General features: G+C 42.4%; 1 protein-coding gene across 2 annotated transcripts in view; it reads right to left on the bottom strand.

Annotated features, from left to right (window-relative positions):
• The window catches only part of atosb (atos homolog b), a 49,270-nt gene that overhangs the window by 8,244 nt on the left and 17,013 nt on the right, over window positions 1-24,013 (bottom strand). The window contains exons 1-4 of one of the 2 annotated variants that reach the window (XM_088912161.1): window positions 14,160-14,560; window positions 3,232-3,413; window positions 2,883-3,097; window positions 845-2,212 (exon numbers count right to left, since the gene is read on the bottom strand). In XM_088912161.1, coding sequence (XP_088768287.1) covers window positions 845-2,026 — 1,182 coding nt within the window. In that variant the 5' untranslated portion in view covers window positions 2,027-2,212; window positions 2,883-3,097; window positions 3,232-3,413; window positions 14,160-14,560. Of the gene's footprint in view, window positions 1-844; window positions 2,213-2,882; window positions 3,098-3,231; window positions 3,414-14,159; window positions 14,561-24,013 lie in introns of those variants that run through there. The other variant, XM_088912162.1, reaches the window with a different exon arrangement.

Genomic DNA, 24,013 nt, shown 5'->3' with positions numbered 1-24,013 from the left:
ATGTCAAAAAGACTCTAACCATATGGCAGGGTGAAAATGAGTTGTTTGCCGTGACCTTGATTGCAGACAAGAGAGGATTCATATGTTACAATTTCACAGCACTGAGTGACTGGAGAGATTTAAACTACATTTAAAAAAAATGGCCCTTGATAATTTTAGAAATGCCAAATACATAAATACAATAAGAGGCATCGGGGTTCATTAATAATAATTGCTTACACTTATATAGCACTTTTCTGGACACTCCACTCAAAGTGGTTTACAGGTAATGGGGCTCCCCTCCACCACCACTAATGTACAGCCCCACCTGGATGATGTGGCGGCAGCCATGGTGTGCCAGAACGCTCACCATACACCAGCTCTCAGTGGGGAGGAGGACAGAGTAATAAAGCCAGTTCATAGATGGGGATTATTAGGAGGCCATGACTGGTAAAGGACAATGGGAAACTTGGCAAGGACATTGGAGTAACACCCCTACTCCTTTAGAGAAACGCCCTGGGATTTTTAATGACCACAGAGAGTTGGGACCTTGGTTTTATGTCTCGGTGCCTTTTTACAGTATAGTGTCCCCATCGCTATACTGGGGCATTAGGACCCACATAGACTGCAGGATGAGCGCCCCCTGCTGGCCCCACTAACACCTCTTCTAGCAGCAGCCTTAGTTTTTCCCAGGATGTCTCCCATCCAGGTACTGACCAGGATCACAGCTGCTGAGCTTCAGTGGGCTGCCAGTTGTGAGTTGCAGGGTGATATGGCTGTTGGCTGTAATTAGTAAGAGACTCGACTGAACAGTTCAGTTCTTTTCAACAGGGCCAACACTGGGCAGATACCCAGGTTCTCTCACCTTGGGCCGATCCCGGGCTGACGGCAGCAAGTGGTTCCAGAAGGGGGCGGCCTTGGCGTCCGTGCTCCGGCAGGACACGGTGACCCCGTGGGGCAGAGAGAGGCGGCTCCTCTTGGAGGTGGAGGGACCCTCGTCCTCCGAGCAGGACTCGCCCGTGTCGCTGGGAGCCAGCAGCTTCCTCTTGGCGGGGCAGCTGCTGGGGCCGGGGGAGGAGGAAGGGCCCGGCCGTCTGGAGCTGCAGGGCGTCTTCTCCGCCGAGGCCAGGCCGTTGGTGGAGTGTCCCGGCTCCGGGGGCAACAGCTCAACACTCACCTCTGAGCCTACATCTCTGCCGGGAGACACCGCTGTGGAAGCAGGGACCTGTGTCCAGTCTCTGCGATCGCCATTGCTGAACGCCTGCTCCTCCAGCAAGGCTCCGTTGGCCTGCGGCACCGAGTTCCCACTCTTCCGCTGGGCGGGAACGCCATCTCCCGGCTCTCCTGCTGGGTCTAGCTCGCTTGTTGGCAGGCTGGCCGAGGCAGAAGCGTCACACAGCCGTGCAGGGTCTTGAGTTCGGCCGGCAGACGAGTACTGGTGTTGGGGGGAGATCGAGGCCTCCCTGCTCTGGAACAGCCGGTCCTGGTTGTGCTCTGAAAGGCGTCTGGCCATCGGGCTGGCGAGAGGCACGGGGAGAGAGCGCCTCCCCGCCGCCGGGCCCGACTCTCTGCCCGAGGCGCAGTCCTTGTGCTCGATCACACATGTGGCGGTGTGGGAGAAGTGCTGGCCCGAGCCGCACACCACTGCGTTTTCGTCTTGCAGCGACTCCAGGGGGGGCCCTAGCTCGGACTCTCGCCCGGGCAGGTCGGGGATGCCGGGGGAGTCAGGCCAGGTGTCCGCACCGCGCCCAGGCAAAAGCAATCGCTTGGGATCAGAGTATGGATCTGCCAGGCCCCTCTTCACAGCCTGCTTCTCAGCTTTCTGTTGGCCTCCGGTGTCGGAGAACCCCCCCAGCTGGGAGAAGATGGACAGCTGGTACACCTTTTGCAGTTTGATCTCATTCTCCCCAAATGGGCGGAGAAGTCCCTGTCCTGGCCCTGAGTCCAGGCCTCCCCTCTGGGCATTCGGGAGGGGTAGGTCCCCCTCCTGGGCAGCCACCTCCACCGGAGCCTCCTTCCGTGCAATTTCCACGTGGATGTGTCTCATCGTTCCTTCAGATTGATTGTGTCGTTCGTTTGTTTTATGTGCACCAGATCAAGTAAGAAATAGTATATGATAATCAAGTATTTAATGTGCAAAATGATTCAGGACTACTACTCCATTCCAGGAGTCAGCAGAGAGTCACTTCTCACAGTGGAGATACTTTGTTATGGGAGCATAGCAGCACAGTACCTGCAAAAGAGCAAAAAATGAATCTACACCGTGTGATCAGGAAGACAAGTTACACTCCTAAGTTATGTAATATTATATGAACCCTTGTGAAAATTAACCCTTCGGTCCATATAACCACCACCTTATCCTTGATTTAAATTTGTGTTTTTCTTTATAATGTCCCAGAATACCTAATAGTACTTGTTCTGTAGGTGTCCTTCATTCAGTTAATACATAAATCTTGAACAAATTAATACTACTGCCTGTATAGTACTGCACAAGCCTTCATCTGTGTCCAGTCGTATGATATGTCACAGCTTTGGTTATTTTATCTTTGGTAATATCTGTTAACATTTCTATATTTTCTGGTTTGTTAAACATTAATGTTATTACAGTATTTCTTGAAATGAATCCAGTATAGGCGAGTCTTCTTTTCGCCTCATCTGCCTGGTTTGTACTGCTAGCTGTAATGCCGACTGAGTTCTTGCATTCTTAGTGCGTGGCTACATAATACTGTAAATGCAAGAAATTCAAATGCGTAAACTGCTGTAATAAACTAATAAAACATCCTAATAGGACTTGTTCTTGTTTAAAGCCAGTACAGTTATTTGATATTGCTGGTTGATCTGAGGGCCCTTTGAATGTTATCGTAGGCTCCTCAGGGCGAAGTGTCATCACTTTGTTCTCATACCGCTCTCCTCCTATGCTCCCCTCCTTGCCTAGTTCTGTCTCTGCTGTGCCTCCTGCCACCTGGGACCGCCGTTCTGCCCCCTGCCGCTACCCTCGGAGCCCATCCATCCCCACAGCTGCCAGCGCGTCCTGGCTGAGCCAACAACACCATCCCAGGACAGGCTGGCGCAGGACGGGGGGGGCCAGCAGGATCAGCACAGCACCGGGACACACTCCCTGGAAGACAGAGTGGAGCACAGATGGATCAGGACCGGCAGGACTGCAAGACCGACTGGAGGAGCAGGAGAACACGGTGACAGTCGCTGTACCAGTGGTGTAAAGATCCGCAGCCGGTAATCAAGCTCACTTACCGTGGGGTGGGCATCACTGAGGTCTGGGGGTAGTATAAAGGACAGGTAAGAAGCAGGCAGCTGGCACCCACATCCACTCCCTCCCCCTCAGAGTCAGCAGCGTCCTTCCAGATGCCTGGGCATGAGGCCGGTAGGCACCGTGTTCTGGCCTCATAATTAGGCACTCATTCCAGTGGAAACACCTAGGATCAAAACAACAAACAGGAGTGAAAACACACATGGGGATGGATTTTTCTCGGCAGACTTTTTTTTTTAATAAGAAAACCCTTATTCAGAAAGAAATAAAAATAAAAATGAGAAAAACAAAACTACGGTAAAAGAAGTGCCATAGCAGAGAACACACAGGGTGTGACAAAGTCAAACACCAATTCTGAAATGACTTGATTAACAGTTAAAATAGTTGGGTTAAAACCGTCAGGCAGCCTCTTTGTTCCTTATAACTACTTCGCACTGGGCCTTCGTGTATTCTCTGCAACCCTGCTTCTCTGTGTCTGCATTTGAGCTTCAGCCATTTGGTCACACGGCCTACCAACCCTACCTTACTAAACCTTCCTACTGTATGCTCCACTGCCTCGGCTTCATCCCCGAGGAAACATCCTCACCCTTTCCCTCTGCATCAAACACACACACAAAGTCTGTGTGACGAACCCAACTAAAACCACGTGCCTTCAGGTCTCTCATTTCTAAACGTTAAAGCCACACTCGCTTCCAGTTCTCAGCGCTCCACTCTGGCTCTGCTCTGCCTCCGTCCTCCATTAATTCAGTCCACAAAGATTGTTGCGTGCCTTGGGCTCCTCGGTCTCCAGACAGCACGCCTGCCTCATGTGGCGGTTACTCTCTCTGGTTGGACAGGGACCAGGGGAGAGGGGGAGAGAGTCAGCCCCCTGTGACAACAGGCTTTTTGTGTTCTTCCAACTCAGAAACAAGACATGGTCTGCCTGCCAAAACGAGGACAGGTCGACTTCCACAATAGTAAACCCATCCACCTGCAGTGTTCTCCCCAGTCCTGGAGCCCAGATCCCCTTAACTGGCATGAAAACACCTGGAATTATCTTTCCGCGGCGAGTGAAGGTGAGGTAACATCCTGGAATTTGATCCGAGAGGGTTTCATCGAGTCTCCTAAACTGAATTCTTGCTGCTACATTTCTGAGATAAGAGCCTGTGTCAGGATGCTAAAGACCCCAACAGAAAGACATACCGGCTTTCCACTACATATTAGTCTCCATCATTGAATAATAAAGAGTCTCGTTTTTCTCTCTTGTCCCTGTGTTTTCCTACATGTTTTATACCAAGTGTGTGAAGAGGCCATGTACAAATTTGCTGTGGCCGGTGTGAGCAAGGAGAGAGAAGTCACGACTGCAATGAAAAAGGAAATGGAAATCAACACTACAGCAGAAAACACAAGAAAAGAAAAGAATGGTTAATCAGTGCAAAATGTGAATATTTAACCAAAGTTTGTATATCCACGTTTGCATTTACAAGAGCTGTGATAATGTCACCAGTGCTCCTTTCTAGTAGGATAAAGAAAAAACAAACAAACAGAAGCACAGATAGGGTGGATTCCACTATGCAGAAAATCAGCAGTTCAGCAAAAACCCTGGCTTTGAAATTCAGTTTGAGAAACCAATTTCACCGTCTCCGTACAGCAGATTACAGCAATTGCCTGCTATCCATCAGAGTCAAGTATAGCATCCTTAAATAGGAATATAAGAGGCACAAATTCGTTTGCGCTCAAGGGCATCCACGTGTGGTTAAGCCAAAAGATGTACCAAATGAAACGGGAAAATACAGAAGTTCACAGCATAACGAGCTGTACCACGTTAAGGTGCATCCTGTTTCTTCCTTATGAGAAAACAACAAGTTGTAATGCATCACATAAATCTTTCAGCGTTCTAGTTTAAGAGTTAAAGTAAGCTTGCATGTTTCTTTTTGATTTTGCAATTTTCATTTTTTTTCTCCCCTTTTACAAGAAAAAATGCTGGTAAACTAAATGCAATGTAGATATTTTATGAATTTGGAACAATATTTCTTTGAGCACATGATTATTTTTTTTTTGCTTTATTTACCATAAGACTAGGACACAATTTCTACTGCACTCCAGTCTCTTAATATGACACACACCGAAAGAAAGTAAAAACCCTCTGCCACAATAGTTCACATGATTTAACAAGTATATTCAAGTTAGACCAAAGCTTGTTAAGGAGGATATTGTCCTCAAGATCACGGAAAAAGAAACGTTAGATTTCTAAATTAGTATGCTATTGTCTAGGTGAAACAAATGTACATTAACGTCTGAAAGCATCTAATTGGATTGAAAAGGTTGTAATGAAAGAGACAGACTGAAGCCAATGCTGTTTTTATTACTGTATGTGCGCTGCACAGTGTTTTCAAGTGACAGCTGCAGGGAAAGTGCAAGAAATTCTGCATGGTACTGCAGTTCTGTTAATGTGCTCCAGGCATGTTAACAATCGCAAATGCTGTTAGCAACAGCAGTTTATTGATGTTATGGCTAACGAGCACAATTCAGAAAATTTGCCTACAAGTCAGCAAGGGCATGTCTTCATGTTAAAGAAAAACCACGCATCTTCCTTTATGGATGCGCACGCTGTCATAATACATTCACGGAGGCAGCTGTAAAATAAAACGGATTGGAAAGAAGACCGGATTCTCTGCAGTGCATGTGCACACGCGTGTTTGTGTCTTTGTGTGTGTGAATATAGGCATGCACACACAGAGGGTTCCGATTCACAGTGCCCCCCAGACTACACCCCTCTGATTTAATTGCAGATGAAGACTCCTAATCATGCACAAAGCACATCTTCCCAGAGGAATGCTCAGGGATCACAGCATCAAAAAGCTCTGTCTTTAGAGAGGAGAAGGGTGAACGTGGACTCCCTCCCCCTAATAGTGATGATTTTCTCTCTGTTCTTATAGCAGCCCTATACACACAGAACCCACCTGAGCAGAGGGCTCTTGTTGTCAGGGCTGCCAGACACAGGCGGCTGCACACTGGCAGTGTCTGCGAGGACAGGGGCTTGTTTCTCTCTGCTCTCTCTGCACTACAGACACGAAGCCTCCACCACAGAGCCTCTGGTCCTTGCCCACAGCTACAGCTGGGAGCAGATTGAGTGGCTCTGATATGCCTAGCCAGCACCAGTAGCCCTTTTGAGCGAGCGGTGGGGTGAGGAGGGACCCATGGGGGTTGAACTTCAAGACTAGGATATAGGATATTTTTAGCCACAGCTGGGAGACTTGCAAGGCGGCGGGCTGAGAGGTACAAGAGGATACACACTGATTTACCTTTCAATAAGACTGAGCGATTATTTTAAGATGAGACATCCCCCTTTAATACTCAAATTAGCAATCACTGCCTCTTTCCTAGATCCCAACGTAGGAAGTCTTAAGCTCTTCTCCCAGAGTAATGAATTTTAACATTATTGCCTTTATTACAGCTCTAACTACTGTAAACCACATACCTCTCTGTTCCTTTGAAAGGAGTGTCAGGACGTCTCTTTCACCAGTTGGCATAAAAGAAATGTGCAGCCGTATCGTAAACGCGCCGGTGAACCGCGGGAACTGAAATTCGAGCTCTGGAATTAGTGATCAGCACTGCCTGTAAACTGTGCCCGACAGACTGAGGAGGCAAAACACTCAGCAGTGGTGATGTGAAGTGAAAAGCAGCTCACTTTGTGGTGTATTTATAGTGGAGTTTAAGGGTTTTTAACTGGGGAAACTACAGGCCAAAGGGATGTCATGTGACCAAAAATAAACACTTAAATCACCATCTAATTTACTCAGACACTAGGTCATAGGCCTGCATAGGCCTTTAAACTGAAATACTGGGAAGGCCTTACACCTTACTGGGTATACAAGACAGAACACAAGAGATTACAGAGTGAAATATGATGCTTTCAGAATTATACTCAACTCAAGTGCTACACGCAATTAAACTATTACAAAATTAAAAATTCATTTTCAAGGCAGGGCTCTGTTCCCTTTAGCACCTGTATAGTGTGCTGTATTATCTCAATTTTGGAAAGAATGCACCAATGAGAAAGATTTATCTCCAATTTGCATGAAGGGCTAAAGTGCAGTCGGTTACAATGGATTCCCCCCACTGACTTATACTTGGAAGGAATGAACTGAGGCAGGACCTGTGAGGTGAGCTGATGAATTGCTGCTTGAAAGGCTGGCCATATTTATCAGGCAAAACAAGGATCAGTATCAGAAAAGTAGACCAACCACATACAGAACCCTGATTCATTTACTGTATCTATGCAGATAACACATCCGTCCCAGCATAGACTGCTTTCAATATATATAACTCTGTGGACCTTTTCCACTATCCACGGTTCCCATAAAGCAGTTGCATTCTGGCCATTTGAGTTGGGTTGTTTCTGTGCATCTGGATAGATTAATTATGGCTGGCTTAAAAACATGCACAGATGTAACCTAGTGAGTTTGCATAAAAAAAAATACAGTACCATCTGAGAAAAGGGGCTAACCATTATTTTCCATACTCAGGAAATAACACCCCCCACATCCCCTTAATTTGGTTGCTGTCATTCTGTAAAGCACTTTTAGAGGCCACCTTTAAAGGCACTATATAAAATAAAGTTCATTATTATTTCCTATTTCAAGTATCTTGCCTGTCTACCCAAGATGCTTAGCTGAAAACCTCCATGATCATACTGCCATGCAGACTGGCAAGTCTCCACGTGATGTGATAGTGTCCTTAATGTATAGGACTGTCCGAATGTACAATGTATAAGGCTTATATTGTTCTGTAGAACCCTGGAGTGCAGGCTTCCAGTGTTCTTCAGTATGCATCTCAGCCTTGGCTTTAGGTCATTTCACAATGCCCCGAAAAAAACCCAAATACTTCTGTAAAGTGAATGTTTAGACAATACTAACACTAAATACTAGAAGCATGAAATTAGGGTAGAGAACAAAAGGCTTCCTAGGATATACCAAACTATAGCATCCAGTCTTGTGCTACTTTATTGTCTGCATGTTTTGGCCTTCCTGAAACGCAAGGGTGATTTCAGAAGCAAGGGTGTCTTTGTTTTGGATGGTGTCGCAAGGAGAGTTCCATGGAATTGCTGGGAAACAGCTCAAGGGAGATGGGCTGCTGGAACACCAAATGCAATTACTTCTGTTACCGAGCCATAAATAGGTATACAGGGAGAGACCTCAGCGTACTACAAGCAGTAACAGTACACTGTCCTCTGGTAGCGACTTGGCACAGGGGAACTGTATTACTACAGCACTAGCTTCTCAACAAAGTCTTACGATTCCTGGCACAGATTTTATGGAAGGCCTGTGTTTATTTGAAGAGGTTTTGCTGCTGCTGCTGTCTGAAGAGAAGTGTGTGTCAAGCGTTTTATTAGTTAAAAAAGGCTCTGACTGAGAAAGCTTCACACAGGCCTTCTCCCCAGCCTACACCATCTTCCAGCTCTGGAAACATCAGCCGAGGCTCCCGGCTGGTCCTCGTCAACCAGACTGCAATTTTAAAACGTCTGACCTTCCTCTCGCAGTCTGGCGGCCTCCAGCTTCCACTAGCGAATGTGAACTTGCTGGCTTGTGGTGTTCACCATCTATCTACCATCAGTGCTCCACATGCTGAACACTAGAATATGCTATCAAATCCTTTGGGTTGTCCACAGCCAAATCCTGACCATAGCCTTGGCTGGGTCTTCAGATTAGTCTTTTTTTTTTTAATAATCACATTATCCAGACTCCTCCTCTTATTCACCTTGAGATCTTCCGCAACAACAAAAAAACATTCTTCCCCCACAAATGCCATGTGAATGGTTACATAAGAGAAAGGCTCATCCTGTTTAAAGCTTCCTGCTGGAATGGAGGCTGAGCCTTTTCTGCAGAGGCTGGCTGAGCAGTGCAGGACTACAGCTGTACCCTCATCTTGCTGTGTAACAGAGACACCTGAGGCTGAGCAACAAGACTGTCTGGTGCTCAAGTCTTTATCATCTGTCAAGCACAGCTGGTCTGGCAGGCAGGCAGTAGCCTATGACCCCAAAGTAATATAAATGTTCAGTGATAGTCAGAACCCACAATGTGATGTGCTACATAAACATATCTTGGTTTCATTATATACACATCAAACAAAAAACAATAAGAATTATAGTACAATAGGCACACTCAATCCAAAGCAAATTAAAACATTACAAAAATGTGTATTTTCTAATTCAAAACACACAAAATTCTCTATGCTACAGAGAACAAATAAAACAGACAGCAGCTCTTGAAAGTTTTGTTTGCTGTTTAACAGCAAACTTCAGTCCCAGTGTTCAGTCAAGACAGGAGGCAAAAGCTGTTGTCTGTAACTTACTAACAACATGTCCCCCTCCCCCCCAGACCGACTGACTGACACACACACACACGCCACCTCTTTGCACCATCTGAGACGGAATGGCATCAGAGTAGGAAGCCATCGCAGGGCTGATCAGATCTCAGCAATCCGAAGGCAGTGCTGAGCAGGTCTGTTGATAAGATCTGTGCTGTTAACCGAGGCCCCAACCCGAGACAGTGTCGTGCCTGGCTCCTCTATTAGAGCAGCTGACAAGGGAAACAGGAGGCTGATCAGGCTTGACTCACTGCACAGCGACACCGCAGACGCTCTGCTAGTTCTCTCACAGAACAGTCACGCCGGAGGGCAGCATGCAGCGTGCACCCTCGCAGGCAGGTCTCCCCTACCAGCTTCAAGGTGCTGCATTTACACAACACACTCATATCTGTAGGAAGCATCTATAAACAGAAACACCCAGGGGGGAAAAAGTACACCAAAAACATCCTAGTTCTATCCACAGCTTTCCTCAACCACTGCCACCTCAAGTAAATGACAAGTGCATTTGTGCAAATTGCTTTACTTCCCATTTTATAAATCTATCGCAATTTGCTCATTTTAGTGGAAGCTGTACTTTTTCCAGACTCGAGTGCACAATTACGATACTCCTCCCAGACAAATGAATAAAAGAGCTCAATGAACTTTCCTGGAGATCGTTCTGCAATGTGTATTAAATCCACGTGGGTTACCTTAGTCATGATTGGCTGAGCTAAAAATCCAGCTCAAAACCAATTAGGGATTTTGGCTTAAAAATACAGTCCAGGCAGAGTGCATATTTATTCCTATGGCCCAGGTGCTCCATGTCTAACAAATGAACCACGGTAGTTGTATTTTTATTAAACACCTACTGGTTGGCCAGCTACAGTTCCTGGCTGAAGACCGTGAGGATCTATTGTTGACATCACCTGAGGTTTCAGCCCAGTTGGTTTTCTTAGTTCACAAGACTGGAACGCCAAGCAGCCACCTTCTTCTCCTAGTTTTGCAGTCAACACTCACAAAAACGTGCAACTGCTTTATAGAACAAAAAACTGAAAAAAACACTTTCTGCTGAACACTTTCAAAGGCTGTACTGCCTTTGAAATATAAACCACAGTTGAAGCTTTTTTACTTGTGCTACACTGATGCTACAGGAGATATGAACAGTACAGTATTGGATATAAAAGCAGACAGTTCAGAGTTCAGGCACTCTGCAGTCACTGAGGTTATGGCATGGGCAGTCATTATCAACAAAGATTCTCAATCACTTCATGGAAATTCATAAGGAAAACAGGTCACAGGTCACTTGGCTTAATTCAAACATTGTGCTGGATTGCCTGGGGGCACATGATGAAAATGTAAGACAACCTCATTTAGGCTCGTTTGAAAAGCAAGATGGTGCAGAACACCGACTTTAAAACCTGGAAATGAAAACCAATGAAAACGTTCATGAGTGCTTTAAAAAAATACTCAAGATACTTAAAATTGATGCATAAACAGAAAAGAAACCATCTTCTGAGGGTTATTCTGAGCAACGAAACTTTCAGATTACGTCTAATCAAAACCAGCAACCAACCATTTTACTGAAGCCAGGATTCAAAATAATGATCCTCCCACTAGGTTTTCAGGCCTCGAAGAGCATTATCGCACAGCTCTGAAACGATCAGACAATCACACAGACAGCCTGGGTTCTAATCAGGGATATACATGATACTCCAAATGCATTCAGTTTCAGAGGCAGTCACACCAATTCCTGATCTGTGATGGGAAGACATCAGTGCCAATACCTCAGCAACCCTTTCATATAGTTTTTGGAGCCACCAGATAAACTTTGACCACTCCTCCATACACCTCTACCTTACCAAATTCTATTGGAGGCTTGGGGTTAGACTTCAACTGAATTTCCAAACTGGAACTTTACCATGAAAGCAGATTCCTCCTTTTACATACAAGCTTCCAACACATCCTGCTCTGAGTAAAACCGTGAAAGAGACTCAGGCAGGCAGGTTTTGTTCCACATGAATGCTGAAAGAAGGTCAAGCTCAGGTAGGAATCAAACGTAGTCACTTTTGTTGAGAGTAAAAGCAAACAAAAAAGGCTTGATGGAAAAACAAGCTTTTGACATAATATAGGCCTATTATTTGAGTGGGTAAGGACATAAGAACAGATTGCAATCTGCCATCATCAACTTCTAGGGAAGGCAAAGCTAATCCTACATCTCTATCCACTAGACACTTTTCTTTGTGATTATCGGAGAGCAGATGCCTTGCCCCTCGTTCCAACACACCCTCCCGGCTCTAGGCTGATCCCTTGTTATTAAAGCCATGTGCTCAGTCCCTCTAGAGCATCTTGGTTTTTGTTTTATGAAGTGGATCAGTGGAGACAGAAGCTCTCCCAGGCCCAAGTCTCGTTCATTTTTATTCGTTCATTTGCTTAAACTTGCAGAAACTGGCTCAGCCTGGAAAGTTCTCAGGCTTTTCAGTCAAGAATGGGTCTGATTCGTTTCTTACAAGTCCGTGTTATGATTGATATTTTTTGCCCTGATGGGTAATCTATAAATGTAGTAACTTTCAGTCACTGTTCAATCAGGCTTTCCTATATGGTATACCATGGATCAGTACTTTATTGTAAATACAATGCACTACATGTGCATCATGCAGATCATATTGATGAAGAGGGATTTCAAAAAGAGTATATAATATCTGGGCTGCATTGAAAACAAAAATTGTTTATAAGAGCAATATTAATATTATCCAAACTCCCTTCTGGAAGAAAAAGTGGGCCTTGTCACGTGATCATATCAGATGAAATATGGCGAGACACCAAAGATTATCCTCTGGTCCAATGTAGTTAACAGTCTCTCGTGGCATTGAGAATCATTTAGAAAATTTAAATCACCAGGGATATTTTTATAAGCATTAACTTATATAATGGAAATAAATTATGAGTTTCTACAGCGATTCCTCACTAGAATGTGAAGCTGAGGCCCTATAAATGTTCACAGAGCTCGCACTCACTTTAAAAGGCCAATATGACATGACAGACGGACAGAAAATGGCTGTCATCAGTCAGTGCCTAAAACTAAATAAATTCATCATTTCAAAACCAAGTGTCTTAGGTTCTTGAAGACTCTTTATTTCAGAGCTCTTGAGCAATTTGTAACTGGGCGTTTTAGACACTTTTAACATAAAAGCATTTACATAATTTTGTATTCAAAAACTCAAAATGAAAATGGACTACAACAAGTTTTGCTGTACTTTGCTGTGAGACACCTGTTCTTACCGTTGTCGCCACATTCCAGGAGGCGGAGCGGTGGCTCTGTGGCTAAGGATCTGCGCCTGTGGCTGGAAGGTTGCCGGTTCAAATCCCACGGCCGGCAGAGGAATCTTACTCCGTTGGGCTCCTGAACAAGGCCCTTAACCCCAACTGCTCCAGGGGCGCTGTACAATAGCTGACCCTGTGCTCTGACCCCAGCTTCTCTGTCTGTGTGCCTGTGTGTCTCATGGAGAGCAAGCTGGGGTATGCAAAAAGACAAATTCCTAATGCAAGAAATTGTATATGCCTAATAAAGTGATCTTATGTTATCTTATTCCTGCACTACCCAAAAGCAATAAAGTAGACTGAGGCCGCTAAGGCAGGCTACTATATTCTTATGCTACAGACTGAATCTCCTGCACAATTCAGTGAAACTCATGAAGCATTTCATATTGCCCACTACCAGCTACCACCCAGTCTATCCCAATATGTCAGTTAAACCCTCAAATATTTTTATAAGATGTGTAATACTTTAACTGTTCCACTACATGGAAAAACTAAAGAAAATGTAGGAAATCACACCAAGTATAGTAACTTAAAAAATCCCAGTAATTAAACAAATTAAATTGTTTTACACTGACTGAGTATTAGGGTATATAATGCGTGGACTTCACAACCCTTTTGTAATTCTTACACATAGACATTTCTTACTGTAGTTTCTTACTGTATTTCTGCAAACACTCCCAGCTGTAGGCTTCATATAAAACGTCAGTTACAACAAAAGCAAGGCAAGACAAAAGATCCACAACTATGGCTGATGTCTCAATGCTATTTTAAGTTTGAACATGAGCCCAGTGGTAAGAAATGTTGGGCAGTCACTTTTACATATCACCTGCTAATACCAAACTGTACTGTCAGCAAAACCTGTTTTAAACACTTAAACAAGACTGAGGCAGAATGTGTGGAGCAAAACAGCAAGACATGGTAGCTCAAGGAGTGACAAGGGTAAGTCGGGGATTGGGGGGGGGGGAGGTCTTCAGAGTTTCTCAATAAAGGCAAGACCACCCCCCCCGGCCTCTTTTCTGTGTTCAGAGAGAGTGTGAAAATGCACTGAGCTGGGGCCCCAGCAGAGCTGTGATGACTCCCTGGGAAAGTTGCTGAGGGGGCTAGTTTGCAGAGTTCTCTCCCAACAACTGGGGCTCTCCATATGCCAGACTGTGCCTGTACCACACAGCCTGTTCCCCCCCATGTTTAGCCATGCCTTTTTAGGAGACATGCAGCTCCAAATGACAAACAAGACAACAGTCAACAACAGGAGCGGTCTTCTACTTACCCCTACCAAAACACTCCGCACAATCTTCTTTCCAAATACAGCACTCCTCAATTTCCCGGATTGAGACAAATTATGACTTTAAATGATTCCCCCAACATTACTGTCCTGCGCTTGAGGAGAAGGAGGGGGGGGTTGGGAGGGAGGCTCATCAACAACAAGAGGTTCTCTTCACAAGAAAAGGCAAAGGAAAACTTCTCACCAAGAGGACTCCTGAAATGTATTCAAAAGGCCAGGCTGTTTTTAGTTTAGTGGCTGTTTTGCTATTCTGGTATTCCCTGTCTCCCTCTCGCTCCCTCTCTCTCACACACACACTCAAGCCCCCTCGTCTTCTCTCTCTCTCACTTCCCCCTCTAACTTGAATACAATGAATGCAGTTCACTCTGGAAGCCCCTCTCTCTCCCTCACTCTCACCGGCAGCAACTTAGTTTGCCTTTTCAGTTCATTTCCTACCAGCTGATAAATGCAAGCTTGCTCTGTCAGCAGTGAAAGCACAGAAGGGGGCTGGATTACTGGCAGCTGATTGGCTGGTGGCAGCTGCAGGGGCAGTCTGATTAGCAAGCAGCTCTGTCACTCACAAGGGAGGGGAGTCCCTCCCACCTGCTCAGCCTGTGTCTCCTGTGCTGAGCAGCAGCGTTCCAAAGCAGAGACAGCCCAGGAGAATAAAGATACTTATACACGCCCAGTCTGTAATCCTTCCATCCACAACCACCCTCCCCACACCCAGAAGGATTTGAAACACGGAGACGTAGAGCTAGCTGGGAGCACCACTACTGGAGACTGGAGAAAGTAATACTTTCCAGAGTACATACATGTGGTAGTGTTGTCGCAGGAGGAGGCCAATTTCCTCAGGCGGTATCACCCAATAGTTCTGAACAAATACCAACGTGCCGTGTAAAAATACAGAACACACACTGTATTCATCCGTATCACTGAAAAATATTTGACATAACTTCAGAGTCCAGCACAGTGAATTACAGTGACAGTGATGAAGAGCTATGGTGATTTAATCATTAACTCTACTCTTTTGATTATACATGTTCCATTTTTTTGTATTCATTTAGCATCCAGTTAGCTTCACTTTCCCCTCATAGGGGAGCCGAGGAGACTGCAGGCAGATGCTTCTCACTGGTTCACCAGCCTCAGTGGCCACTTTCTACCTGAAAGTTGCTTTTATTCTTCAACTATGGCTCTTCTAATCTACGTACACCACTGCAATACTCGAGTCTAAGCAGATAATCGACAGGACAAATATGAGCGAGTGGCATTAAACTTATACAATGAAATGGATTGAAGGGGCAGCGGCTTGAAAACAAACCCCCAGATTTAGGAGCTGGGTTTAACAGCTACAATGCACACTGGGCCTGTTCTGAGCCCAGTAATACCAGCTCATGGCTAAATGCATTGATTTATTCTCAGAGCCACCTGCTGTAATAGGACCAACCACACCACACAGCTGGAATTCAAAATAGGGCTTTCACCCGTGACAAGCATGCATGTATATGTTTTTACTTAATCTATCAATCTATCTTAATCTAACAGGAGGTGTGACTCGCAGACGATCTATAGGAAGGAAAATTGTGCTCCTGACGCAGGACCCTTAAATATCACCACATGCGATGCACACAAACTTGATGTTATTCTCAGAACTATCAGGGAACAATCAGCCGATGAAGCCTGCATTCAAGCTTTTACCAAAAAGCGAAGTACACCATGTACTGGGGAAGAGGGTGGGGCAAGTAAAAACGAGAGAAGTGGGTGAGTAATGTGCTTCCTTAGTTACCGATACTCAGTGTGTTTGGACAAACGGAGATTACATTCTATTTCCAGCAGTAATGGAGAGAGCATACCTATACACACTTCTCCTCTTTCACGGCACAACATTTAATCACAGAAAGACATTTCTGGGACCATGCTGGTAGCTAAAATAAAACTGAATACATACATAAATCTTCATAAACCCTGACCAACACTGGGACAACCCACTTACTCAGGTTTGTTTCACAGGGTTCATTGCTGGTAACCTTTCAGCATTCACATGTTGTGTCAGGTTCTCATTATTCACGATTTTGACTTGGGTTTCACTGCTATGCTTATAACACTAAGTCTTGCCTGCAGACCAAATCAGAAAGTGCTGTTGTGGTTTTTGAACTTTATAGGTGCTGGATATTTATCTTAAGACATCCTTATCTTGATTGTGTCGAGTCTGATTTTACACACACAGACTTTCAAATCAGCAACATCAGTTTTGTTGTTATCGGTGATGAAATTAAAGCCTTGATGGACGGAAGTCAGAATCTTACTTTTGACCCTGTGTTTACGGTTGAAACTCATGTTATGTACGTCACAAAGGTAACCTTAATTCATATGCATAGCATTACTTGGTTAAGCTCTTTGATCTGTACTGAAATATTGATTCACGCTTTTATTTAATCATGATTAGACTAGTGTAACACATTACCTGCTTGGGTATAGATAGATAGATAATACTTTATTAATCCCGTAGGGAAATTGATGTAACAGTAGCACTATGGTACTCAATAGGATAACATCTCTTCACAATTCCTGAGCTCATGTCTTAATTAAAACAGATTATTTTAAGGGTTGATTGTTTGAGATTAGTTTAATGTGTAATAGATCATTCAAGCTTTCTTACTGAAGACCATAATGGGTGACGGGGGCTCCTGTACAGTACCCTAGTTCTTAATGTTACATTTCTTAAGTTTTACTCTTGGTTTTTACTGAGTTAATGAACTGTACTCCTTTCTGTCACTTTTTTACTTCCGTTCTGTGCATGTATTATACTGTATATAAAGCTTTGGATATTTTTTGGATAAAATCGCTCCTATATAAAATGTTGCCTTTGTTTTTCAATTATTACTTAAATTATGGCTAGAAGCTAAAGTAATGTAATATTAAAATAGTAGTTTTTAATATTCGTTTTAATAGCAGTAGTTTTAAAATAAAAATGCTAACTCTCACCTAGAAATACAGTAAATGTAGAGCCTAGAATGTTCAGGCCTTGAAATTTGAGAGATAGGGAGTGAGGTCACTGTTGCCAAGGAAATTGACTAAAGAGCTTTCATAATATTAGCAAATTATTTTGTGTTTCTGCACCCCGTGTCTGAAGAGAAACACTTGAAACGGAACATGCATGTGCTGTAAAAATATTTTATGCTACAGCTTTCGTTAAACCACAGTATTTAGGATCCTAAAGTCGGTTATGGCACTTGGTTCTCTTGCTTTCATTCCGTTTCCGTGTCATTAACACACGTATAAAATGAAAGAAAAAAGCACTTGACGGTTTCGCATCTTCTGGTATTTTTTCCTGTTGTTTTGATAAAGAATTTGTGATTTATTTAAAAAAACGCCATTTAAACAACCGAACAACCTTTAAACTGGGGGGCAGATCTCTTCCTACTTGCCGGCGAAGGTGGGGCTTCGGAGCGAAAACACGTCCCATTTCCACGCCTCCTTCACGTGTTGTATCTGCGTGTGCTGATGCCAGCAGGCTTTTGCCCATATCTACACACGGCAGATAAAGGGCAGGTACCGTGAACTAGAGGTCTTACGCAGAGGACTAGAAATAAAGAGCCGACTTCACACGGTTCCAAAGAAAAGCGACGGAGATAACTGACGTCGAAACACTATCGTCGATTAGTTGTATAAAGTACTGTACCCCTCACATTGAATTCCGCTGGAAACACAACACTTCATCTGAACGAAAGGAAGTCAGGGACCGCACCTTGGTTCAAAATAATCTCTCACACGCACACTAAACATTCTGAACTAAAGTTCAAAGTTAAAAAAAATAGCACTGACGTTTTCCCATCACCCTTTCTTTCTTAAACTCAATACGTGCACATAATTTCAAAGTGGAATGAAACAGTTGTACAGCTACCTCAATCTTTTTCAGGTGGTGACCATGCCCGATATGGCCTTTGGATAACTAGAGAAACCTTGAAGGAGAAAGTAAGTTATTACTTTTAAACAGCATAGAATCACAGGTATCAGAATTAATTAATATTCCCCTTTGTACTCGTTATGTTGTGTTCCTTTATAAATCGGGGACAATTTAATGTAAATTGTAAGTTGAATTGTTACCCACTATACTACAAGATTCCTAAACAGGAATCTTGTTTTCAGTGCAACAAGAGTAGGAACAGAACAGTACAAAGAATAATGCAGGAAATTGCATGAATTTTTCCAGCTGAACAGAAGCTAAACTAAATGTGTATGTCAATTGAACATTTTAACATATTAATAAGGAATCTGGATTTATAAACCAGTTATGTAACAAGCTACTATTGAACACATACTGTATATAGACATCCACAGGCACTCATGATCATTTTCAATATATATCTATATCCAAGCATCCATTTTCTAACCACTCCATCCAATTTAGGGTTATAGGGGAGCTAAATGTTCAAAATAATCATCAGTTTCTAAAAAAAAATAGTTGCCCAGAGCACTGCACCTTTGTGACTTTTATGCTGTTATTACACTTATTCACTGCCAGGCAAAGTGCTTTGTGTAATACAGCACAACAAATTGTTTGATGAAACATTGTAACACCAGAAAATACCATTCAATTGTTGAACTGGCCAGTACTATATTGGATACAAAATGTCATCATATTTAAAAGTCCTCTTTTCTACTTTCAGCTGAATAACTGAAGGCACTGCCGAATAATTTCTGAATGTTCGTTTCCTAGTTTAAAAAAAATCTTGAAAAGCTACGACAGTGCAATCAGTGCTGCCTGTAATAGATTGACAAGTTTAGATGAGAAAACTCACTGGCAGTTAATTAACTGCAAGCGGTAATGACAGTAAGTGCAGGGTCTTTGGTTAGGAAGGCACAGATGAAAATCACAGTTTGCAACAGAAACGTACGCTCTGTCAGCTGAAGTCACTTTTAAATATTTTATGGATGGGAAAGATGAAGCAAATATCTTTCAGTTCATTTTTATTAGTCTTTTCCTTAAACTCTTTCTGCGATATGTGGGATTTATGACATTTCATTCTTCTGCCTGCTGTGTACGAGCTGTGGGGGTCTGGAACAAGCTACCTAGCTATTTTGTCAATGTCAACACCCCAGCTTCTTTCAAGGCATGGCTGGCTGAGACACTCAGATCACTTGGCTAGTCGGAAAAGAAAACTACTGAGCTGAATGGCCTCCTTTCATTCGTAACCCTTCTTATGTTCTGATGCAAGAGCTTTTAATTACTAATTAATTGCTCATTTATTTAGCTGATGCGATTATCCAAAGCAACTGACATTTGCACCCATTTATACAGCTAGGTATTTTACTGGAGCAATTCAGATAAAGCACCTTGTACAAAGGTATAACAGCGGTGTCTTACCTTGAATTCAAACCAAGAACCTTTCAGTTACAAGACCAGAGCCCTTACCATTGCTCCACATTGCTGCCCTTAAAAATGAAATAGCGAAGAATAGCACAGAATCATTTTACTCCTAATTCAAGTAAAAATAATTCAGGTAAGAATTCTATTGCCTTATCAGTCTTTTCATCAACAAATTCTGCTAGGGATCCCTTACTCAGTTTAATTTCATGTTTAGTAGCATTCACAGATGATGGGAATGACTAAGGAAGGTACAGTACCTGTTCCACGAACTATCAGCTTACAAACTGTTAAAGCAGGTTCCTTGGATGGAGATTTATTTGTTATTTGATTGTTTGCCAGCTATGATTCTACACCTGGGAAAGTCAAACATTGATTTTTTTTTGTCTCTAAGTGATTGTGACATACACGATGTATTATTTGTCAATATCAAACATTTCAAGTGCTGTTATCACCATCCTTCCAACATAACACACTTCAATGTCTGTGAATAGCTTTTGGGCAGAAGCTTTGTGTTTCCATCTTAGATGCTGCTGTTGCACTAATACTGGCATTTGATGAAATTATTGTTGTTTTGTTTGATTAAATCCAGCCAATAAATAAAAAAACTTGAAGACACCTTGTGTGTTTTAGAAACCGCACTAACCCTTGGTACAGAGTATCAAAATATTCCAACACATCACACTTTATCAGCTATATTTGAGCAGCTGTACTGCAGTAGGTTAACTCTAGTATTAAAGAACTGCAATCCTTCAGAGTTTGTACTGTATATTCATTTGGATCAGTTAAATAAGTCCAATTTAATCATTCAGAGTTCACAGAGGAAAAAACGAGAAGACCGTCTCTTATGGACTGATCTGGCAGTCACTGAACAATGTTTCAAATAAGCTGGTACAAACAGAAGAAATATAAAACACATCTCCTTAACTGGCAGAGACCTGTAGAACGTAAAATTAATTTTACACTGGACTACTTCTAGTTATACATTTAAAGTTATTTCAGAGAACCTTTTTCAAAAGCTGCCAAACATTAACTTCAATGATATACACTATGTGAAGTAAAAAAGTTCGAATTCAGTAAACAAGGCATTTTTAGCAAAGGAATAGAAAGTGTTCTATTAAGAGCTTAACAATGCATTTTATTTTTTTAGAATATGTTCAAATATCATTCCTTTCTACAAGGAGCCTGTAAACAGCATTTTTTTGTGGCTTGTTCAGTCTGTCAAACTGACAGCATTTTATTTTTTTCATAAACCCAATTTATGACCTTTGCTGCACCTTGTATAAATACATGGTATACATGATCTAAATCTATTTATGAGGAGAATCTTCAGCCTTTGCTGAATAAAGGCCTTCCCATGTTATTCCACAATGTGTCTTTCTCCTGTGTCCCCCTCAATCGTACTGAATCTTGTAAATTTACAGGACGCTTTCTTCTTGGTGGTTTTTGGCAATTTGGGTTGCAGTAATTACATGCAAGGACTTCCTGTTCTTGATTTGTGTCCAGTCTACTATCATTTTAGTCTCTTGACTCTTCGTCTCTTTAAAACATCACTGTACACATAATTCAGTATAACCTACAATGATACTCTCTTAGTATTTGAGCACTGTGGAAAACAAAACCTGGTGGAGTTTTGCTACTTTTATCTCCCATTTTCTTTTTGTAAGAGCCATTGCCTGAGAAATGATGAGACACAGGGTTACACTGAAGCTGTTAAACCCATCATTCCAAACCACAGTCTGCACATTACATAGAGCAACAGAATGTAATTCATTCCAAGTCCATGAAGTTTACTAACGACACCCTGGAAAGAAACCAAAAACATGTTTGGCTCGTGAAGGAGGTCCATCATTGTTTGGCATTCTTCAATCTCAAAATATCTGTGGTATGTACTTAGAATTACATTAGAGATTAGTTCAGTCCATCAGTGTGCTTACTTTTCTGACATACAGTATGAACAGAAAAGCTCTAAGCTTAATTTGTACATTTAACTAAACAACCTGCAACTTGTTTGCTTGTTGGGACAGTATTGTTGAGTTCTGATTTATAATAAAATTGTTTCTTATTCAGAAGTGAATTTTGAGCAATAAAAAATATTGGTTGAATAATGCTCTTTGGACATACTGTAGGAAGCATGAATAGTAGGACACCGTGCTTTTTGTGCTTTTCCGACTATAACAATCTCCTGCAAACACTACATGTATAAAAACCGCATAATAAAGTACAATTTCACAAACATACAGTACCACAACCACTATAACTGAGCTGCATTTGCAAAAAGTTCTTGTCAGTTTTCAAGTCCTTAAATGCATCTTCCATTATGTTCACTTGAAGTTCCGCTCTTGACTTTCAGCTGAAAGTGTGTACCTTTATGAACTTTTTCTAATAATCAGAAGTGACCTGTAGTGACATTTGCACAAATGCTTGTCAAGGATTCTGCATGTCATATCATGGTGTGTAGCGTTAGTGATAGTATTTATAGCCTCAAGTCCTGTGGTACCAAACATACTTTAGTTCATGAACACAATCATCACAGCTGAAAAGTATTTAAATTGCTGTGACTTATTACCTGACACACAGAAGCTATTCAGCATTTATCCCAAACCATGTTAAATGTAAATATGATCATTGTATCAATACTTTCACTGAGAATTTGCTGCAACTACTTCAATATTAGTAAATTACTAATACACTACTAATCAGTGTATGAATTTTCAATCATGTTGCACCAAATCTAAAACTATTATAACAGCATTTGTGCAATACTTCTAGAAAACATATCAAGTATGCTATGCATCTTAAAGTCTATAAAAAAATTAATATCTTCAGGCTAAGACATAGCACTCTTTTTCAACAGAAAGTGAAAAAGATAATTCTAGACCTCTGAAAACACACTTTCTTTGAGCTTGTCACAAAATATGAACCTTTTGATGTATGCAGGACAGTAGAGTAAAGGGATGCAGTAGTGTGCTGAATAAGATTGGTTTATTTATTTCAGACCACATCTGGTGAGACTGCTTTGATGCAGTAATGAACAAGACAACTTTCCCGAGCATTTTCCTGCAGTGCGAGTTCATAACCAGTTTATCTGCACAGACAAAAGCAGGGCAGCACCGGCAAGATAATCATTCACTACAGCCTAATTCACCACATTGAAATACTGTACATCAACATCAACCATGGAAGAATGTAATAGAATTTAATGCCATTATTGGAATTTTTAATTTCTCACCTTTTGTTGTCCAAGACCTTCTTTCATAAATAAAAATGGGAGATAGCGAGCTTAAAGAGGCTGCTTAGGAAAACATATTAGGTATTTATTTATGTTGACGCAACATTTCATCTTCTAGATAAAGTGGGGGAGCAATAGAAAAGGCAAACGATATTAGGACATACAGTAAAAAGAGTAGAGTTTACATTAAGGGAAATTAAAATTGTATTATGTACTATTAAGGCCTAATTTAGACTATGGCGCAATTCTGGTTATCATATTATTGCTGTTCTGAAATTGGTTCAGAGAAGAGCAGCCACATACAGTATATTCTAGGGCTTAAGGGAATGTCCTACACTAACAGGCAGTAGGAACTGAACCTTGATAGCCTTCAAGATTATTATTATGGGACCTGTTCCACATATTTTAAAACCCTCAAAGGCACTGCGGGAGGCAACCTAGAGGACTTCTACAGTAAACAGTGAAATATGAACCAGAGAGCACAAGTGGAAACTGAACATCAACGATACACCTGTTTTGTAATCTGAACTTGAGACATATTTCTCGACCTCAAAACACAGCACGTATCCTATCCTGATTTAGGGACCTGCCCCCACCTTTTACAACAAGCCAATGAAGCTCCAGGTTGTTGTAGAGCAACACTAAAACACAAGAGAAGTCTCCCCACACTGATCAGTACACTGCATAATGTGTCCATATAGCTATGTGTCAGGAACAGCGGCAAGTCTGATGTTCACCTGAAATACATTTATGATCACAGCAAGAGACATACAGTAGCAGACAACGTAATTGGGTCCCACATTCCTATGGGATTTAGGTAGTGGTTAATCTATTCTGCTCTGCCACAGAATCCTCTTCTGAGCAGGCAACCGGGCAAGCTATGCAGAGATCACGCAGGTAGAGCTTTGTCCACTGGGACTCGGGAGCTAGTCGGATTTCTGCTGATTTGGACGGCCGGACGAATGGAGGCTGACTGCCAACATCAGAGGAGCCTGGACTGAGTTTTTCCAGAGCTTTCTTGCCTTCCCATACTGACAGGGGAGAACAGAACAGAGGATACGAATAGTTTTAACACTAAATTAGACCTACCTACTGTATACACCCATCACTATACTTCACTTAACAATTGTAATTAAAATCAAGAGAGAAAAACAAATCTCTCTACTTCTGAGAGGCATTTTATTGCAGCAACAGAAAGATTAATGATATTGTAAACACCACAATATATCCAATTAGCCAATTAGATCCCCTCCCATGCCA

The sequence above is a fragment of the Atractosteus spatula genome, chromosome 3, assembly GCF_055471065.1.
Source record: "Atractosteus spatula isolate fAtrSpa1 chromosome 3, fAtrSpa1.hap1, whole genome shotgun sequence".
NCBI classification, from domain to species: Eukaryota; Metazoa; Chordata; class Actinopteri; order Semionotiformes; family Lepisosteidae; genus Atractosteus; species Atractosteus spatula.
The sequence above is the reverse complement of the archived record's forward strand: the minus strand, read 5'-3'. Positions and strand labels throughout refer to the sequence as shown.